The 19,500-nt window shown below is 32.2% G+C and overlaps 1 protein-coding gene across 8 annotated transcripts in view; it reads left to right on the top strand.

The window, feature by feature from the left end:
- Positions 1-19,136, top strand: part of LOC147075685 (uncharacterized) — a 173,093-nt gene extending 153,957 nt beyond the window's left edge. For all 8 annotated transcript variants that reach the window (XM_085941781.1, XM_085941776.1, XM_085941778.1 and 5 more), the window contains exons 6-8: positions 13,780-13,920; positions 14,932-15,093; positions 16,942-19,136. In XM_085941781.1, the coding sequence (XP_085797907.1) occupies positions 13,780-13,920; positions 14,932-15,093; positions 16,942-17,127 (489 nt within the window). In that variant the 3' untranslated portion in view covers positions 17,128-19,136. The remainder of the gene's footprint in view (positions 1-13,779; positions 13,921-14,931; positions 15,094-16,941) is intronic.
- Positions 19,137-19,500: the final 364 nt, after the last annotated feature.

Raw genomic sequence — 19,500 nt, forward strand, 5'->3', positions numbered from 1 at the left:
AGAAGGTACTCAAATAATGTATTAATTTTAGTACCTGTTTCATCTGATTAGATAGAAACTTTCAGCGGACCAAGAGAGAAAACTATTTTTTTAGTATCCATTAGGTATAATGAAACAATATTATTTGGGCATTGTTTCAGTGAAATAGAAATAGTAGGATATTGTTTAGTAAAAGCAATTTGTTTGCATTCAGTTCAATCTCAACTCAATCTATTTTATGGTATAGACATGTTCATGTGTAATTGTTTTGAAAGTTGGATCACTGGTTCATGTTCCATGGTATTTCATAGTGTTGTTATTCGATTAGGTGTTACAAGATCGCGATAATCAGAATTAGTTACTGACGTAGGTACCTATGTTGTTTTTTTAGACACCATCGCATTGACCGAAATCCGCCTTTCTAAGTCGAGACGTGGATCGCAAGAGTCAATCGTCGGTGTGCCGGGCCGAATTTCGCTAGTATTTAGCCAATCAGTATGCTCGGTCCGACGTCGCACCTCTGCGGTCGTTGTGCAATAGGGAATCCCGAGACCCGTGGCCAACTGACTCGACTCACCTGAGAGAGGAGCCTTGAGCGATCCGGTATCATTGCTACGCGGAATAAGTGACTCAACCGACAATGTTATTATTGCACAAATCATAACAGCGCGTGTATAATTCGGATGATTTGCGAGAGTGCCTCAAAGACACCTGCCACTATTTATACATGTATAATCATCATAACATCAATCAAACGTTTCGTTAAGCAACCTGACATGGTAAAACGGTCACAATACACAGAAAATACTAAGCTGTACACAGTGATACAATTAATTTGCACCATTTAGGTATGACGATTACATAATCTTTAATAAAAGTTCGATAAATGTGCCTACCTACAGCAGAGTCAGTGTGTCGTATATAATAATATTATCTACGATCTCGCAGTACCTAAATGAACTAAGTATCTACCTACAGCTTTTTCACTTAAAGATTAGTAGGTATAGTATCTTTCAGAGTAAATTTTATCATATTTTGTGTTTATTCGTAACAGAATCATGAAATATACTGAAAGCTGCTGGAAAATTTTGTCTTAAATTTTCTGTAAAGTGTTCTTTTTGTACATGGACTGGCTTTCAGGTATATATATATAAATTATAAGTCAATGAATATCGAGCCTTTGCCGCCTCTCGATCGGTATCTTTTTTTGTAATATTTGCATTATTGTTCTTGTTATAATATAAATTTATTTTGTCGAGCGATATCATATTCAATTATTCGTATAAGATCGAACAAAATAATTACTATGGGACAGTATATTATTCATTTATTATAATCACAATATTAATGTTAGTCTTCAGTAATTCTTTACAATAGGTACCCACGTTAGCATGGGCGGTCTCATTCCTTGTTATTCTTAATAGGTATTATAGGTAGGCAACTTCATCACGAATGCTATTGTAGATAATTTGTCGTTTATTCATTAGAGTTATCGCCATATATTATATTCTATTACTCTTTTGGTAGCTGGCAGCACCCAAAAAGAGTCTGACAGGATTGTTCTACCGGTGCGAGGCGGAAATGGGCCAAAGCGGTGGACGTAGCCACCTTCACGAAAACGAACGGTTACATATTCCCGTATCGCCCGCATAATTTGTAGAATTCGCAGTCGTCTGATCTCATACCGTCGCCTATATTGGTGATATATTATATGTACGCTTGTCCGATGCGATGATATGATTCGGCCGACAGTTTTCTTCATCGAAATAGTAAAGCAGGTGCATCGACCATTAAATTTTCACCACATGTGAATAAAATTATTAGATACGTTGTTTTATATCAGTAATGCTCAATCGCTTTTCATTGATTTCATTTTAAATGTAGTATTAACAACAATTTACAATGTATGTTGGCCACTTGCTCAAACTATTAGGTGCGAACACACGTTGAAAAACAATATGTGAATTTGCAAGACCCAAGGGATTTGAATCTTGAACCAACGACATTATAAGCCGACGTGTGTTATATCTGTTCTTCTTCTAAGTAAAAAATTAAAATCATACTACTACATCCAAAGCCTTAATACTAATAATTTAAATATTCTATTAAAAATGGTATACCTTTTACCGGCTACCTATAAGCATAATAATCTAGAGTTAATACTATTGATGAGTATTCATACACTTTCAATCAAACAGAGGAAGTCATAACGATAAATAACTTCCTCAGTTTGATAAAATTTGCACAATTTGCAAGGTTGATCAACGGTTCGAAACATAGTAGACGTATTTGACATCAGGTAGTTATGGATGCGAAAGTGCATGGCACGAGAGTTGCTGACGATGCAGTCTTTGTAGTGAATATTGGCGTTGGTAAGGGTGCATCGCGAGTCGCGAGTGTCGTCTTCTATCGCAGCAACTTCCTCCAACCGCTTATTAGCTATGCAGAGTGCGTGCCTCCACGTGGCCCCGCCACCGTCTGCCAAAAGAACTTCAAACATTTCTCTCACAATTTTAAATTGATATATAAAATTAGACAAGAAGCTTAAAGCTCGGCAAATTGTTATAAAAGTACTTACTTCATGAAAACTTTTCACGTTTTCACACTCCCATTATAATTAACATTCGAGTAGATCATTCAGTGTAGAAAAAAATGGGACACACTTAGACACGTCGTGTTAAAGAGTATATTATTTTTAATAGTTACGTTTGTATCATAATCAGCATTAAAGTTTGATGCAAAAACGGAATTCGCATTCAACATTTTTGATGACACTCTTTTAAAGCAGCTGTACACGTGCATGGAATTACTGTCCACAATAGTGCTTATTTTAAACTATCATGACAATAGCTGTTTACACGTAAAAGTGCTGACGGTCTCTCCAATCTCATTCTTCAAGAGTAAGCGAGATGCGAGGTTGTCATTTTATACTACTATCTGACAGGTCGTATTGAAAATCGGTTAAGCTAAAAATGAATGCTTCATTTTTTACCGGCATGTTTGCCCCTATCGCTCTACTGCGCAGGCGCAGATCGAAAATAATCTTACTTGCGCGTAATAAATCATCACAATTCGGAAGCTTCCAAACTAGTTTGATTTATGCACGCAATCTTGCCAACCGCAGGATAATACATGTTTCCACATACATTTTCTTACTGTGCACAGTACATCCATGCATGTGTAAATGGGGTATTATATTATATTATTCACTTTTATGGCCTGGCCATCATATATTGGTAATGAATTGAACCCCGTTTCAATTCCAGGCGACTGGCTTTCACATCTATAATAGTTATCTTACTAATCTCTTCTGTGGTTTTTTAAATTAATATTTATACAATACAACAATTATTTCTGATTGTTTTTTTTATTTTTAAAAAAGTCGAGTGATTTTTAAATTATTATATTTAAATTATTTATTTAATGTACCTACTTATCATTTTAACATTAAATGTCATCACTTATTTCAGTTTTGTATTTTCCTCGATTTGTCACTATGACAATATCTATTATAATACCTGTATCGAATTATTCATTTTATGACGTGCCGCTTCTAGAATTGCAGAAAACTAATTTAAAAACTATAGGAATGAACTGTTCAATATTAAAATATGCCATCTGAAAAACTTAAGGGGGGACATGCTCGTCGAATGTCAAAATTGAGTTTTTATTGTATATTCAAACCATGATCCTGGACACTCCTTAAAAGTTGTAGATGATCTATTTATATAATTTTGAAGCCTTATTATCCTTTATAGTTATTTTAAACATTTGATGACTGCATGAAGTATTTTTGTTACATAAAATAGTATTCTTTTAAACCTCTCGCTCTAATGTTTTAGAATATAGTCATATTTCGGTACATAACTGTGCAGTGGTGTTAAGATTTTTTACATTTATTAATTTTTAAACGCATTTATAAAACCATTAGCATAATTTATTACGAGATAAGTTTTGTAAAATATTCACGATAAAAAATTATATTGATAATCTCTGTGATCCCAAATTTGACAAGAATTAGGCATTTTATTATTCAAAAAATCGGCAAGATTAACACATTTCAAGATGATTCTAAAGATATTTATTATAAGCTATGTCATTGACCATTCAAGTGTGATAAACATCTTATGAATAATGATTGCTTTATAATAATTATTGACCTAAGAATAAGGTAGTGTTTTTTTGAAATACGCCATTTCTTTTGTCATTCCCCAGTGGTTAAGCTACAACATACGGCCGTAGCCATAAATTGACAAACTATAATTGAAGTAGGGAGTAAAATGATATTGACGCGCGTGTTTGAACATGTACCGTTTAAAAAAAAATAATAAAAAAATCGGCTAGGTACATGTTCAAACACGCGCGTTAACATAATTTTACTCTCTACTTTAATTATAGTTTGTCATTTTATGGCTACGGCCGTATGTTGTAGCTTAACCACTAGGGAATGACAAAAGAAATGGCGTATTTTAAAAAAACACTACCTTATTCTTAGGTCAATAATTATTATAAAGCAATCATTATTCATAAGATTTTTATCACACTTGAATGGTCAAAGACATAGCTTATAATAAGTATCTTTAGAATTATCTTCAAATGTGTTAATCTTGCCGATTTTTTGAATAATAAAATGCCTAATTCTTGTCAAATTTGGGATCACAGAGATTATCAAAATAATTTTTTATCGTGAATATTTTACAAAAATTATCTCGTAATAAATTATACTAATGGTTTTATAAATGCGTTTCAAAATTAATAAATGTAAAAAATCTTAACACCACTGCACAGTTCTGTACCGAAATATGACTATATTCTAAAACATTAGAGCGAGAGGTTTAAAAGAATACTATTTTATGTAACAAAAATACTTCATGCAGTCATCAAATGTTCAAAATAACTATAAAGGATAATAAGGCTTCAAAATTATATAAATAGATTATCTACAACGTTTAAGCAGTGTCCAGGATCATGGTTTGAAAATACAATAAAAACTCAATTTTGACCTTCGACGAGCATGTCCCCCCTTAATAAAAATTACAGTTAGCACACCAACAACGGTTGAATGCTGAAAGAAATAACTGTGACTTTATTTTTTACGTTTGACGTGTCTTGGCTCGAAGCCTGGCGCATTTTCTAATTTGTCGATCATAATAAGTAAAGATTTATTATTAGTAGATTGATTCATAGATTGGGCATGACTGTTTCTTCCGATACGTTGTTTGTGTGCACGCACACTTTATGTGTGTCCGATGTACGCCGGTCGGACTACTCGATTCGCCTGTCACATTAGCGCACTTATGTGACGGAATTTTCGGGCTGTGTCCCTTCGACTATCGCCTCTCGAGCCGCCATTAGTCCGCTGTTCGATTAATTAATTTCCATTCATGTTGGTTTCAATTACACCTGCTCACGTGCCGCGGACGCCGAGATATCCGAGGAGATAACAGGCTTCCTATCCGCGTAGCGAAGGATGTAAGGAGTGCGTCCTCTTTGGCCTCCGCCAGCGCCCGGATCTACCTTCCTAAAACAATGGCATTTTACGAGATTCAATCCTTGTAAGACTCTACCTATTTACTAGCATTCATATTCATTTGTCGTCGATGCTTCAGTAAAATTTCAACACATTTACACCGGATATTTGACCCAATGATGCTAATACCTATTTTACAATAGTGAAATATTATAGACTTAAATTTTTTAAACTATTTTAGACCGGCATAACTTGTAATAGTCTGATAATATCGTAATAATCACCACTGAATAGGTAAAGAGAATATAGAGAATCTGTGAAAGGTGGGATTCTTTTTATTTTCTTCAAAAAAATGACATTTGTAATTAAAATGTACATAGGCACATTAACACTAAGAATTATTCAAAAAAATATATATAATATTCCAGAGAACGTCGTAAACTATATTTTATTAATAAAAATAATCATAAAAAATCGTTAGCTAAAGTACTTAGGTAATAAGATGAAAGCCTATTATTTTTGTTTTGTGCATGTTTCGTGATTTCGTCACCAGATATCTCTACCAGGACACTATAAGTTTACTTCGTCTTAAAACTTATTATAGTTTTGTTTATTTATAATATGTTAAAATTCTTCTGATCTGATTTACTTAGTTGTAAGTAAATTTTACGCTTTCGGCAATGATTAAAATTTTGACCGCACGAGCTCGCAGGTCAGTGTTTATTGTTTTTTTTACCAAACTTACTGTTAAATAAAATAGTACTATCACGTAGCTAATCTCACCTGAATGCCTAATGGCTGAGTGATACAATGCAAAACAACACAGTGATCGGATATAGATTTTCCAGTGTGAAAAATTCGGCAGAGCGTTATTCCCAATAACTCTTTCATTGCTGGTTTGATGAACTCACACTGGGATTTCCAGCAGTCGTGGGTCCAAATGAATAATTCAGTCTGCAAAATCATCTCTGGATAATGGCGATGGTGTGGTACACCGCGAACAGAACCTGATGACGCATCCCCAACGGCAAGAGGACAACTCGACTGTTCAATTCGCATGCGTGGGCACTTAATTGTTTCCACATTGCATTGTTTAGACCGGCGAAATTGGCAATTATTGCATTTTATATTGTCCCCGCGACATGTTGCTCATAAGAAAACGCCTCATTGAAATCGGCCAAGACAAAGTCGCCTTATTGATGCGTCGTTTGGAACAAATAAATTTAAATTTCACCAAGTATTTTTTAACCTGATAATATCAGTGCAATTATGATAGCCTGGTATTTTATTCACATTATAATATTCCTGGCATTGAAAGGTGCATGTTAGGCATAACGTAAAAACATCTCAATATACACCGTTCAATAAGGAGGCAAGAAGAGAGATTGTCGCAAACACCCGTACTCTGAATCCAGCTAATAATCGATTTGAACATAATTTTGAAAAACACTTCTGAGAAAATATATTTATACTTAACCAATAGAAAAAATCTTTTTGAAAAAAGTAAGCCACCCGGCACGAACCTCGAACCTGCATCTCTTGGGTTTACGCCCCGTCCGCGCATTATCCTCTATGCTACGAGGTGACATACTAATTACGACAAATTTTAACTATTGGCCTTTTAATACCTGCTCATCGCTCTTCTAAGTTCTATGTTCAATGATTAGAATGATACATTCTTAAATCTTGTGAATTATTTGTTGAATAAAAGAAAATAGTCAATTAAAAATAATCGATTTGTTGGGTATTTATAGGTTTTCAGTATGATAATCAAAGTATTAATACAGCAGAGATTTGTACCGTGACCGTTGTATAGATTTTTTGTCCGATATAATAATAACGTGAATAAATAATGCATAGTTTAGTATGAAAGTCAAATTTCTCGTCTCAAATTTAAATATTGTTTTACTTTGACTAATTTTTATGTCTGCGTGTGGCATTGACTAAGTAATATGTATATAATTTTACACATATCAATAACAATATTCCTGTATTAAGTGTCTTATCCTACATGAGTGTAACGTTATGAATGATCGATTTGTAATATTATAAAAATATTTTTTAATAATAATAATTCCACTGCCATCAAATTCATTCACTGACACACGATATCAGATTGATTTTATATACAGACTTGCAGTATGTTTCTCACGTATCTTTCCATTCTACGAACGGATTTCTACCACCGAGAATATGAGTCTGCATCGCCAGTATGCGGAGCGATCACAATCGTTTGCCGATAATATTGCACTTAGCGGAAATTCGAAATGCACGTGATTATTAATATGATTTCGCCGGTCGTTGAGCGAGATAAAAGCGGCTGGCAATGAAGGTGTCCCACTCTCGCTACAGAGGCGATACCAATTGGCGACATACTGTCTGGTAGGATCGAAAGACGGAGAGTTTCTTATCTCCCGAGAATTTTCTCATAGCCGGATACTTATATTATTGTATGTATTAATGAAATTAATAACATCGATAGTAATATTATCTTAAAGATAACAAAATAATAATGACATCGCATGTCTTGTCTGGGAACTCTGACTAATAAAAGTGTAGGCATAACAAAAAAAAAATATATAAATACTATATTATTATCAATGTAATAGTAGATATCTTAAAAAAATACTGTTCACTCTTTTATACAATGTATAGAATCTACAATGCAATGAACTGTTGGTAATTAAATAATTAAATATTACATAATATATTATGATATTATAGGTACTATCTTCATTGTTATTAAATGTTAGATAGGTACACGAACCACGACGCTATGTGAATCATGGTAATTATTGGTGCATTCTTGTGTACCTACTACAAATTCATCTACATAAATATTATTTGAATGCTTTTATTTAAGATTAAATAATTTTTGATAACAAGGTACGAGTACAACTTCCGAATGCCTAGTTTTTTTTATGAATACAAACAAAAATTACTGTTTTTAGATTTATTATTTAATTTTGATTATTTTTGTGAAGTACCTACCAGTTTTAATATTTTAACGGAAAATTTTGTGACGGCAATGATGATAAAGATCGATACAGTTTTTCCATAGAAATTGAACTGACTAATCACTTTCTTAACATTTTTACGTTTAAAGTTAAAAATAACAGCTACGTATATTGTTTTATTCAGGTTACATAAAACTATCGCGTATACTTATATATTTATTGATTAGAACACTCTGGAGAATTACCGGAGCGGTTTCGTCCCCACTGTATCACTGTTCAACATCTTACTCTAATTCTCATTCACACAATCAATGTACCCTTGTAATGCCGGGGTTCCTACCTTGGCACAGGCTAGTAATATTCTTTCCTCGGGTCAATCACCAAATTCGATCTAAAATAAAAAGATAGGATGTAAAATAATGATTGTATTGCAATACTTGCATATAATTATAATAGAATGTATGTTTTATAATACATTGACATTTGATACCACGGACAACAGCTGCGACTGATAAACGATTCTTTTGTCGAGTGTGAAAATTCCTGTCGGTCACTTTGTTTTGAGAAACAAACCTTATTCGCCACACACGATCTGCGTCCATTCATTCGCATCGTTATGAAACAAAATAATAATATTATTATTATGCACTTGTCTTTTAGCGGATCAAGCGCTGACACACATTGGAACTAAGCTCGAGCTACACATATGAAATTAAATGCAATTAATTCATAAATAATTAAATGGTTTAGAAATCATTTCCTCTTAGATTAATTCGTAATCATATTTTTATTTGTACTAATCCTTACACAGGATTTAAAAAAATCACCGTCAAAATAACCACAGTTTCTTTATGGCATACGCACACACAAAAGGGGGCGGGGCGATTTTGGGTCCTGACCTACCCCAAGAGAACAAAAAAATGCAAATTATTTAGGTGTATGGAATAATACGTCTTCTTCGTCAGGACTTCATGACTGAGAAACGTGACCATGAATATTGGCTGTTGGGCCTCTCGGCTTTATACGATAAGCAAAGCCCGTGTTACTCATGAATTGGTGCAATCATCAGGTCGTCCAATATTTGATTTAACATTCTAAAGCATCTTGTCTAAAGACGAGACAGCGCGGACGACGCAAACGGACACTAATGATAGTAATAATTAAATCCGATATTGAGGTGAACACCCATAGTTATAGGTGCAGGTTAGGTGCTCATCTCTAGACTCAAAGTGCGAGTGTGGGGTGGCTATGGTATATGTGCCTCCTGCCGCCTTAAAAATCAATTATAAATTATTAGGCATACATTTTAGAAATGGATCCCCCCCATACTATTTTTCTGGAGTCTATATCGTGTTGTAAAACTATCTTGACGTTTTAATATGTTTTAATAATTATTATGTCCCACATCTCATTATTAAAAACTAATACAGGTTTAAGATTAATAATAAATATAGTACCTATTTGAATTTGTACAATTAAGTATGTCAACGCGTCATACCGTATTTTTAACTTAATAACTGAAATACTCGCATGATACAAAAATAATATGTGTGTGATTTAATTACGAGTATGATCTCTGTAATTTTATCTCTTGGTATTTGCTGGAACTTCCTAGAAGCTTATTATTTTCTTATCTAACATTTCACAGTAGACAGAGTGGCACCAGGAATTCCACAACATACATCTGGGATAAAAATTATACGTAGGCACTGGAATTTCTTTCGTATTGTATTACAATACACTTGTCATACATTATTATAAATATTTGACTGATACAAAGTTCCGGTCGTCGGAATGTTTATTTAATATTTTTACAAAAATAACAAGGAAGATACCTACCTAATTTTATCATTAATGTATTGCATTGTGTTCTATGGAATTTATTTTTTATTTAACCTATCAACTAAATAGAAAAAAAAACTACATCAGCTGTTTAGTATTATTATAGATGGACTTAATAAGATGGCTTACTTTGTTAATATTATTGGTTTCTATAAGAGAATGGGTCGATTTGATATTGCTCATTGATAATTTCGGTAATTTTTAAGAGATTCAAGCTGACTACTGTAAGAATGGTGTATCCATCTCTAAAAATAAGGCATGCTGCAATACAGACTGGTCCGTCATCTTAAAAAACCATGAATCATGAGTCAATTTATTAATACCAATAGGCACCTACTGATTGATCACAAGTGGTCATCTTTAACAAACCGTTTTCAATCATTTAGCAATCGAATGAAATAATATATAGATATTGATTTCAAGTGCTAATATTTAAAAAAAAAAAAATCATATCTCAGTTAGTACCTATTCATTTCAAAGTTAGTTATACTCTAATGACTGAATACTTAAACTTTGTAATAAATAATATAAGACTTTTCTGTCTGCATAATTATTGGAGAAGTGTCATATTATAATGATAAAAGTATTCCAGATCTTTAGTCATACTTAACTAAAGTTTAATTTAGCCGTTTGGTTGTAAGGTACAACAACAGTAAATTAAGACATAATCGAGAAACGTAAATTGTAGCTATGAAAATAATACAGTTTGTTAAGTTAATTTAATGGTGCCATCTCTGAATATGACCCATATTCAGTACTAAATTGGTAAACAAAAACAGACATCAATAAAACATGTTCAATGGAAACTGTGAAATTATTAGTAAACTTAACTGTATAAGTTGTAAGTATTGCCGGTGAAGTTAGGAATGAAAAAGTTTTTCCGTTTGTTTTTATGACGTGAGAGTGAATAATTTCAGGAATGCCGTGAACTTTGTAAACACTGAAAAACGCGCCCCCTTTCGCAATGACCTTTGTTATTTTTTACGCATAGATTAACGTGTACAAAAGAAAATCGATTTTAACTTACGGTTACGTTGAACCGATTTTCCAGGCAGATATTCGGTATTATGACATCATCTGTGCTGCGCTGTGACTAAACTATGTGGGAATCGATATTTTCTCGGTAATATACGAATGACGGCCACATTTTTATTGGATCGGTCTACCTTAGGAGTAAACTTTCTTCAGAAAGTTTCAAACGTCTGATAGCGAATACTCTATTAGTCAACAGAAAATTTTTAGTATTGATTGTCCTTACAACCGCACAACTTAACAAACAGTGTCAAAAATATATCCATAGTATTTTAAAAATCCTTCATCAACAAAATAACTGTACTTACTGCATTATTTTAGACATGTGTACGACACATGTATGAGTAACAAAAATATCACTGAGATTATAATATAAATTCTCTATTCTTTTGATATCGACTATCATCGGTTACCATTATTCGGTGGATCTGCATTCGTACCAATCACAGACAGTATCGAGCCATGAAATAATAACGTCTCGAAATCTTTTTCTGTCACCAACTATTGATCTTTAAAAATAATTTGCTTTTAAGACAGTGTTTTTGTGGACGCTGGAAAATTCTCAGAGTCACTTTCGACGCATTTTTTTAAAGATTAGTTGTTAGCTATTTTATTATTAATCAGAGGTTTAAATATTGTAGAAATCCAAGTGCATTTTAGTCAATCAACTTGTTTCCCTTAGCAGTTTTCACTTCATACTGCTTCAATCCTCACCTCTTAAAGGCTGATTTAATTAACTATTGGTAAATAAAATACTAAAAAAATAATACAATATTATTTTGAATATCGGCATTAGTATATTGATAATATATTTTATAAGAATGACTGTGTGTTGCCCGGATTTGTTTTTTTATTACGATGGGCATTATCTCATTAGTGTAATAAAAAACGTAAAAGAGTTTTTATGTAACCGCGGTTCCCAAAAATTGAGGGCGCTTAGTACGAATCGAGCCGAATATTCTTAGAAATAAGCCCAGGGCCTTCATGTTATTTCACTGGCTGACTGTCTATGGTACACTTCTCGGATGTTAATTATTGTTTTATAACGAAAGCCGTTCAGAAACAAATAACGCGTTCATGGAAAGCGATCAAAACATCGAGTGGTTTGTTGTGAATCGGCTGGCAGTATCACCGGCTGTTTTTTTTTGTGTATTTAGTCAATACAGCCTTCTCGCGTGATGTATACGTTTTTTTTTTTACTATTAGACTCGTCTGCTATGATTTGTTTCGTATACATATGTAAGTACTCACTGTGTACATTAAAAGTTTGACGATCTTTGATAAGAATCTTTTATTGAAAATGTTAGAATGATAATAATTATTAGGCCTAAAAGGTTTTTTTTATATTAAAAAAAAAATATTCATAACACGGTTTTAATCGTTTAACCGTAGTATTTATTGATCTCTGATAATTTAACATACAATTCTTATTAGTTATTATTTATCGTCATTAATAATTATTGGGTAATAACCGTAGTCACTGGAGGAATAGATTTAGACTTCTTTTAGCTCTTCGCCAATTTTTGCCAGACGTAAACAATCAGTCAATCCATCGACTTTCAGTGCGGCCGTTTTTCCGTTTTGTACATTTGTATTACGGAATTTTACGGTGGTCATCCATTCACCAGCAGGATTTACAGCAGTTTTATATTGTTATCTGCTACCACAACCAACGTTGCTACGCAGTCTTTTCGCGTTATGCCCAACATAATATAGCCTACACATTTCTACAGTATTACCGGTCTGTTTTTAACAGTATTAAATTTATTTACTTATTATTATATGCCGCATAATAATACATTATATATTTATATAATATTTGTAGTTATGTTATTAGTTATTACATTACAAATATATCGTTGTTTTTATTCATCGCTAAATTATCTTTTAAATTAAGATTGATTATTAATAAACAAAACGTAATATATGAGTAATGTGAGCAATGTGTGTAAAAAAAGTTTCAAGATGAAGTTTTAGACTTGATTGCCGTGTTGTTTTCGCAGTTTACCGGGTGATTAGTCAAGTGGATTAAATATGACATCCTCATTTCAATGTCTCATAGTAAATTCCTATTGCATGCTGCCGTGACAATAAAGTAAAATTGGTGCTGGCGCCAGGACTGGAAAGATTAGAAGCACGATAAATGCATCAGTTAATTAAAATGGCGTTCGGAAAAGTTTCGCAAAGGGCCAGGGATGGTTACGCGATACGGCGGCAGTTATATCAATGTCAATAGTTTCCCTGGAAAGGACGTTAGTCACTCAGCGTACCGATCGCGATTTGAAGAATTTTCCGCTAGATGCCACTAAGCTAATTGCAGTTTAATTTTATAATCTGTAAAAGTGATTTTATGACTAAAGCGCTTTCCGAAAATTTACTTATTAGTTTTCATAGAACACAGTTAAACCTACGTTTAATGATAACACAATCAAATACATTTATTGATAAACTATTTTTTCATTCTTATACAACAACAATTTTTTTCTCTATTGATTACAGGTACAGAAAACTTTCAATGTAGACTTCATGGGTCATCATAACTCTTGGAAGCAGAGTCGCTATGAGTGGCTTCCAAGCAAGGAAGTCATCCCTAAAGATCTTGGGGAAACAGTGGCGACTGAACATCTCAATAAAATTGAGGTAAATATATTTAATACTATTTTTTCTTGTATTTTCTGCTACACCTATCATGGTAATTTTGCGACTATGTTTTCATTATAATTTTAAAATATTAATTTTGAAGTTTTGAATGTAGTAAATTTTCAACATTTAGATTGCTGGTCGTATATAAGTAATTTGTCTTTTCTCGATTTCGAAAAAAAATAGAGGACACAGAGGGTGATCCTTGCTCGAGGCGGTAGGGCGCAAGGCTTTGACCCGCCTCGCCGCGACCTTGAGCCACCATCACGTTTAATTTGATGGCGTGTCGAGGTATCGGGAGGGCATAATATTATAATTGGTGCCGACTTATCCATACTTTCGGGGCGCCTAGTTCAATATCGGAATAAACTATCCGCCCGTAGCGTGAACTCGCCACCTCCTTTGATTTCTGCGACCCGCGTAGGTCCGTGTCTACTTTATTCGCAAGTCAAATTATTAAATTGAGCTGGCGTGTGCTTTATTATTCGTGTGATTTTAAATCGCGTTATGGCTTCAATATTGGGCGATAATCATGCATGATGCACTCTCAAAAAAGTTTGCCAACGTTTTCTATGCATTTTGTTTTGGTTTTTGTTTTTGTTTTACTCTGTCGAGTGAATGTCTTTTGGATCACGCGATCTCTTCTGCCTTGATGATGGCCTGATAATAATTGGGCGGAGTTGGTACCTCTTCAGTGCGCAGGTACCACAGTTGATGTAACCACTTTGATAGTGCGAGAGATTTTTGACTTTTGTGTCTAGCTAGTTTTCGTCGCCCAAATTATTCGAATTCCCATTACATCTAATCACGCGACAGAGACATTTTTAACAAGATTCAATTCACGAAATAGCAACTGATTACATTTCATTAACTTTACCCGCGTGAATAGGAATTTTTAATAGCAGCTTAGTTTATAACTTATATCAATAGTAAATTAATGTGTAAACTTGAATGTTTTAATTTTTTTATGCCAAAATGTTTCTGATGGTGTATTTTTCTTTTGATTTGTAGAAAAAATTGGATTCAACTCTGGTGGACACTTATGAGAATCTTCAAAAGTTTGCCGTCGGCCTCGAACAAGTGGCCCGTGACCAGAGATCCAACTCGGGCGAATTCAAAGATCAGTTTACAAAGGCCGAGTACAAACTTCGAGCTGTTCTGTGCGAAATACAGGTAAATATCTTACTATTCAAGCCATCCTATTTAATACAAACAATTAGGTACCCGCTTATTGCAGTAATGTGATATTGTTCCAATCGTTCTTTTTGCGCAAATATAATTAAGTGCATTAAGGGGGGACATGCTCGTCGAAGGTCAAAATTAAGTTTTTATTGTATTTTTAAACCATGATCCTGGACACTCCTTAAACGTTGTAGATAATCTATTTATATAATTTTGAAGCCTTATTATCCTTTATAATTATTTTAAACATTTGATGACTGCATGAAGTATTTTTGTTACATAAAATAGTATTCTTTTAAACCTCTCGCTCTAATGTTTTAGAATATAGTCATATTTCGGTACATAACTGTGCAGTGGTGTTAATATTTTTTACATTTAATAATTTTTAAACGCATTTATAAAACCATTAGCATAATTTATTACGAGATAATTTTTGTAAAATATTCACGATAAAAAATTATATTGATAATCTCTGTGATCCCAAATTTGACAAGAATTAGGCATTTTATTATTCAAAAAATCGGCAAGATTAACAAATTTGAAGATGATTCTAAAGATATTTATTATAAGCTATGTCTTTGACCATTCAAGTGTGATAAACATCCTATGAATAATGATTGCTTTATAATAATTATTGACCTAAGAATAAGGTAGTGTTTTTTTGAAATACGCCATTTCTTTTGTCATTTCCCAGTGGTTAAGCTACAACATACGGCCGTAGCTATAAATTGACAAACTATAATTAAAGTAGGGAGTAAAATTATGTTAACGCGCGTGTTTGAACATGTACCTAACCGAATTTTTTTTTATTTTTTTTTTAAACTGTACATGTTCAAACACGCGCGTCAATATCATTTTACTCCCTACTTCAATTATAGTTTGTCAATTTATGGCTACGGCCGTATGTTGTAGCTTAACCACTGGGGAATGACAAAAGAAATGGCGTATTTCGAAAAAACACTACCTTATTCTTAGGTCAATAATTATTATAAAGCAATCATTATTCATAAGATGTTTATCACACTTGAATGGTCAAAGACATAGCTTATAATAAATATCTTTAGAATCATCTTCAAATGTGTTAATCTTGCCGATTTTTTGAATAATAAAATGCCTAATTCTTGTCAAATTTGCGATCACAGAGATTATCAATATAATTTTTTATCGTGAATATTTTACAAAAATTATCTCGTAATAAATTATGCTGATGGTTTTATAAATGCGTTTAAAAATTAATAAATGTAAAAAATCTTAACACCACTGCACAGTTATGTACCGAAATATGACTATATTCTAAAACATTAGAGCGAGAGGTTTAAATGAATACTATTTTATGTAACAAAAATACTTTATGCAATCATCAAATGTTTAAAATAATTATAAAAGATAATAAGGCTTCAAAATTATATAAATAGATTATCTACAACGTTTAAGGAGTGTCCAGTATCATGGTCTGAAAATACAATAAAAACTCAATTTTGACCTTCAACGAGCATGTCCCCCCTTAAGCAGAGAAATGCTAATTTTGTTAGCCATATTGTTAGAAAAGTGCCTTTACTAACGTCTATAATTCCAAAGTCGTTTAATTATAAAAGATTTTCATTACTTACTTAACGCTTTAAATATTTATGGTATTCTTCTCGTAAGTTATTTTCCGATATCATAATAATATTAAATAATCATTAATTGTACCTAATACGATTTATTTTCTTATCTTGTCGATATGCGTAAGTATATAAAAAACTGAACAAATAAAAAATTGATAATATGTGTATATTTGAAAAATCGTTATCTGTATTTTTCTCAATACTTATTAATATCGGTTTTCTTCTTTCTCAGGTGGCAATGATCGAACGAGGAGTCGAACGCCGTGCTGACGTCACCCGTGACTTAATGGCCGACGAATTCAGGAACCTGGACACCTCATACCGCAACCTCCGCGACTGGCTGATCTTCCGCGATTACATGAACGCCCTCGAGTACGTCGTTCAGGTCTTCGAGTTCTTCGGCGCGAGGCTTTCCTGAAGCGGGCCACCCCACCTGCTGACGCTTTGGCAATGTTACAAAGACAGTGGCTGTCACCGTGGAAACCAGCGAAAACAAACATTGGACCTTATCTGTGCATGAAAATCCGTGAACAAGAACGAATAATAATTACATCTTGTTTTATCAAACATTAATCGTAAATAACCGAAGAAGGAAAATATGGACACTATTTGAAAAATTGTTAGATACAGTTTAATACTATTATTACTGACATGTTGACGTGTGTTTTAATCCTCCATACTTATTATGAATTTAAGACATTTTTTTATTGAATTAAAAACATAAAAAATATGGATCGTTCAGATGACAACAAATGATTTTTCTTGCAAGTCTAATCTTTAGCTGCTGGACGGCCCATGTCTTTACATAAATCAGAATGTTAAAAAAAAGATATTCCTATTTAATGTTAAAATACAATATCTTGTTGAATTGTTAAACTCTATTTCGCGTTATTGGGGGCGTCGATATTATATTTTTTTGTGATGTTTCACTTGATGCAAGGAATCAAGTCCAATTTTGTACATAAATTATAACGAAATAATAATTTACACAATAGGCAGCTGTTTATTACAAATTACGTAAAAATAGTTACTCGGAATATACCTAATATATTATTTATTATTGTGTCTTAAAAGAAAAATGTTTTGAGAGCATTTTTAGTACTGTGCTTTTTAGAAAATAATAATATATTATAACTATTTTTGCTTCATATAAATACTTATACCTAATAATTAATAACAATATAAATATTGACTGTCTATATTGATAAATTAATTGATACATGTTAACAGATAAAAATACTATGAAAATTTTAGCTACCTGGTTTGTTAACTGGAATTGTTGTTGTGATGTTAAAAAGTAATTTTTATAAAAGCATCTTACCGATGACTTACTATTAATTATTATTATTGTATAGGTACTTACTGTTTGAGCCATTGTATTGCCAGTCTTGAGACACGAGAGATTTTAATAAGATAGTATCAATTTTTTTTTTTAATAAATGTTTGTACGTGATTTTTGTACTCGCACGTTGAATTTTATATTTCGCATACAAAAATATTGTAGGAATATTTATTATAAAGTCTCGGTTTTTTTGAGATTTTATTTAGTCATAATTTAATAAAACTACACAACGAATGTCAGCCATAATCACGAATCCATGCATTTTAAACATTATAATATTTCACTATTTATTATACAAAATGACATCGAGCTTAGTACGTTAATAAATTATGCCAGTACATAATGTACATATACTTAAGTTTTTTTTCTACAGTTTATACGTATATCATCTAACTTTCCTTTTAACTTATAATATATTGAAAATATTTTCTTTTATCAATGGCAACGTAAAAACTATAAATAATTATTTTCATTCATTTTCGTTATTTATTTCGAATTATTAAATCATTCCATTTCAATTTATTCAATATTGTTCTGCATTTTTATTGAACAAAAACCATCATATAATATTTATTAATCATTAAAAAAAATCATACACACGTTTCTTTAGGTAGTAATACCTACTTCTAAATTATATATTAACGCTTGTGTGGCGTGTGGAATGTGTTAAACTATAATAATATTATTATTATTTGCTAACTATATCTGTGATATGTGACTCATCTTATAATTTTATTTAAATTTGATAAATAATCTAATTTTCAAATTGACTTCATATATCCACTACAAATTCGTTCCTAAATATTTATAATATGAGAAATTTACGGAAGGCAGCTGTGTAAGGGATATATAAAAAAACTAAACGAAAATGGTTGAAATTAAAAGCTGTTTCTTTCTCATCGACGATGTAGGATAATTCAATTTTTGTATTGACTATATTAATAAGTGTGATCAGATTGATCATAACATAGAAAATTAGTATTTAAAATGAAAATTGTATATATAAATTATTTAATTTAAATTAGTGAATTGTATTTGATAGAAATGGTATGAAATGTAAATTTTAGACCAAAGACATGTTATTCCACTTTATACTGTTGTTTTTTTTACTCAATTTCCAACACACAAATTATTATTACCCATCCCTTTATTTTCATTATTTAATCAAAAAATTACACAATTAAAATTATGTTATAAATACAACACATAATCAGCTTAATGCTCAATCCTCAATCAAATTAAGGTAAGGATTGTGCAAAAATAGCTAACATATGAATGTAATACCTGGTCCAGACAAAAATATCTGTACGTGAACATCGTTCTCCAGCAGAATATAAGAACTACATAGGTACATGGACTTCTTCGTACAATTTTGGTATTGTTTTGTTCATGTAGGTACCGATGTATCTTGATAAGAATATCAAAATACATATAATTAATTATTGTTTT

This window comes from Rhyacophila brunnea, unplaced genomic scaffold (assembly GCF_057557595.1).
Source record: "Rhyacophila brunnea isolate RB1 unplaced genomic scaffold, BYU_Rbru_1.0 scaffold_14, whole genome shotgun sequence".
Classification (NCBI taxonomy): Eukaryota; Metazoa; Arthropoda; class Insecta; order Trichoptera; family Rhyacophilidae; genus Rhyacophila; species Rhyacophila brunnea.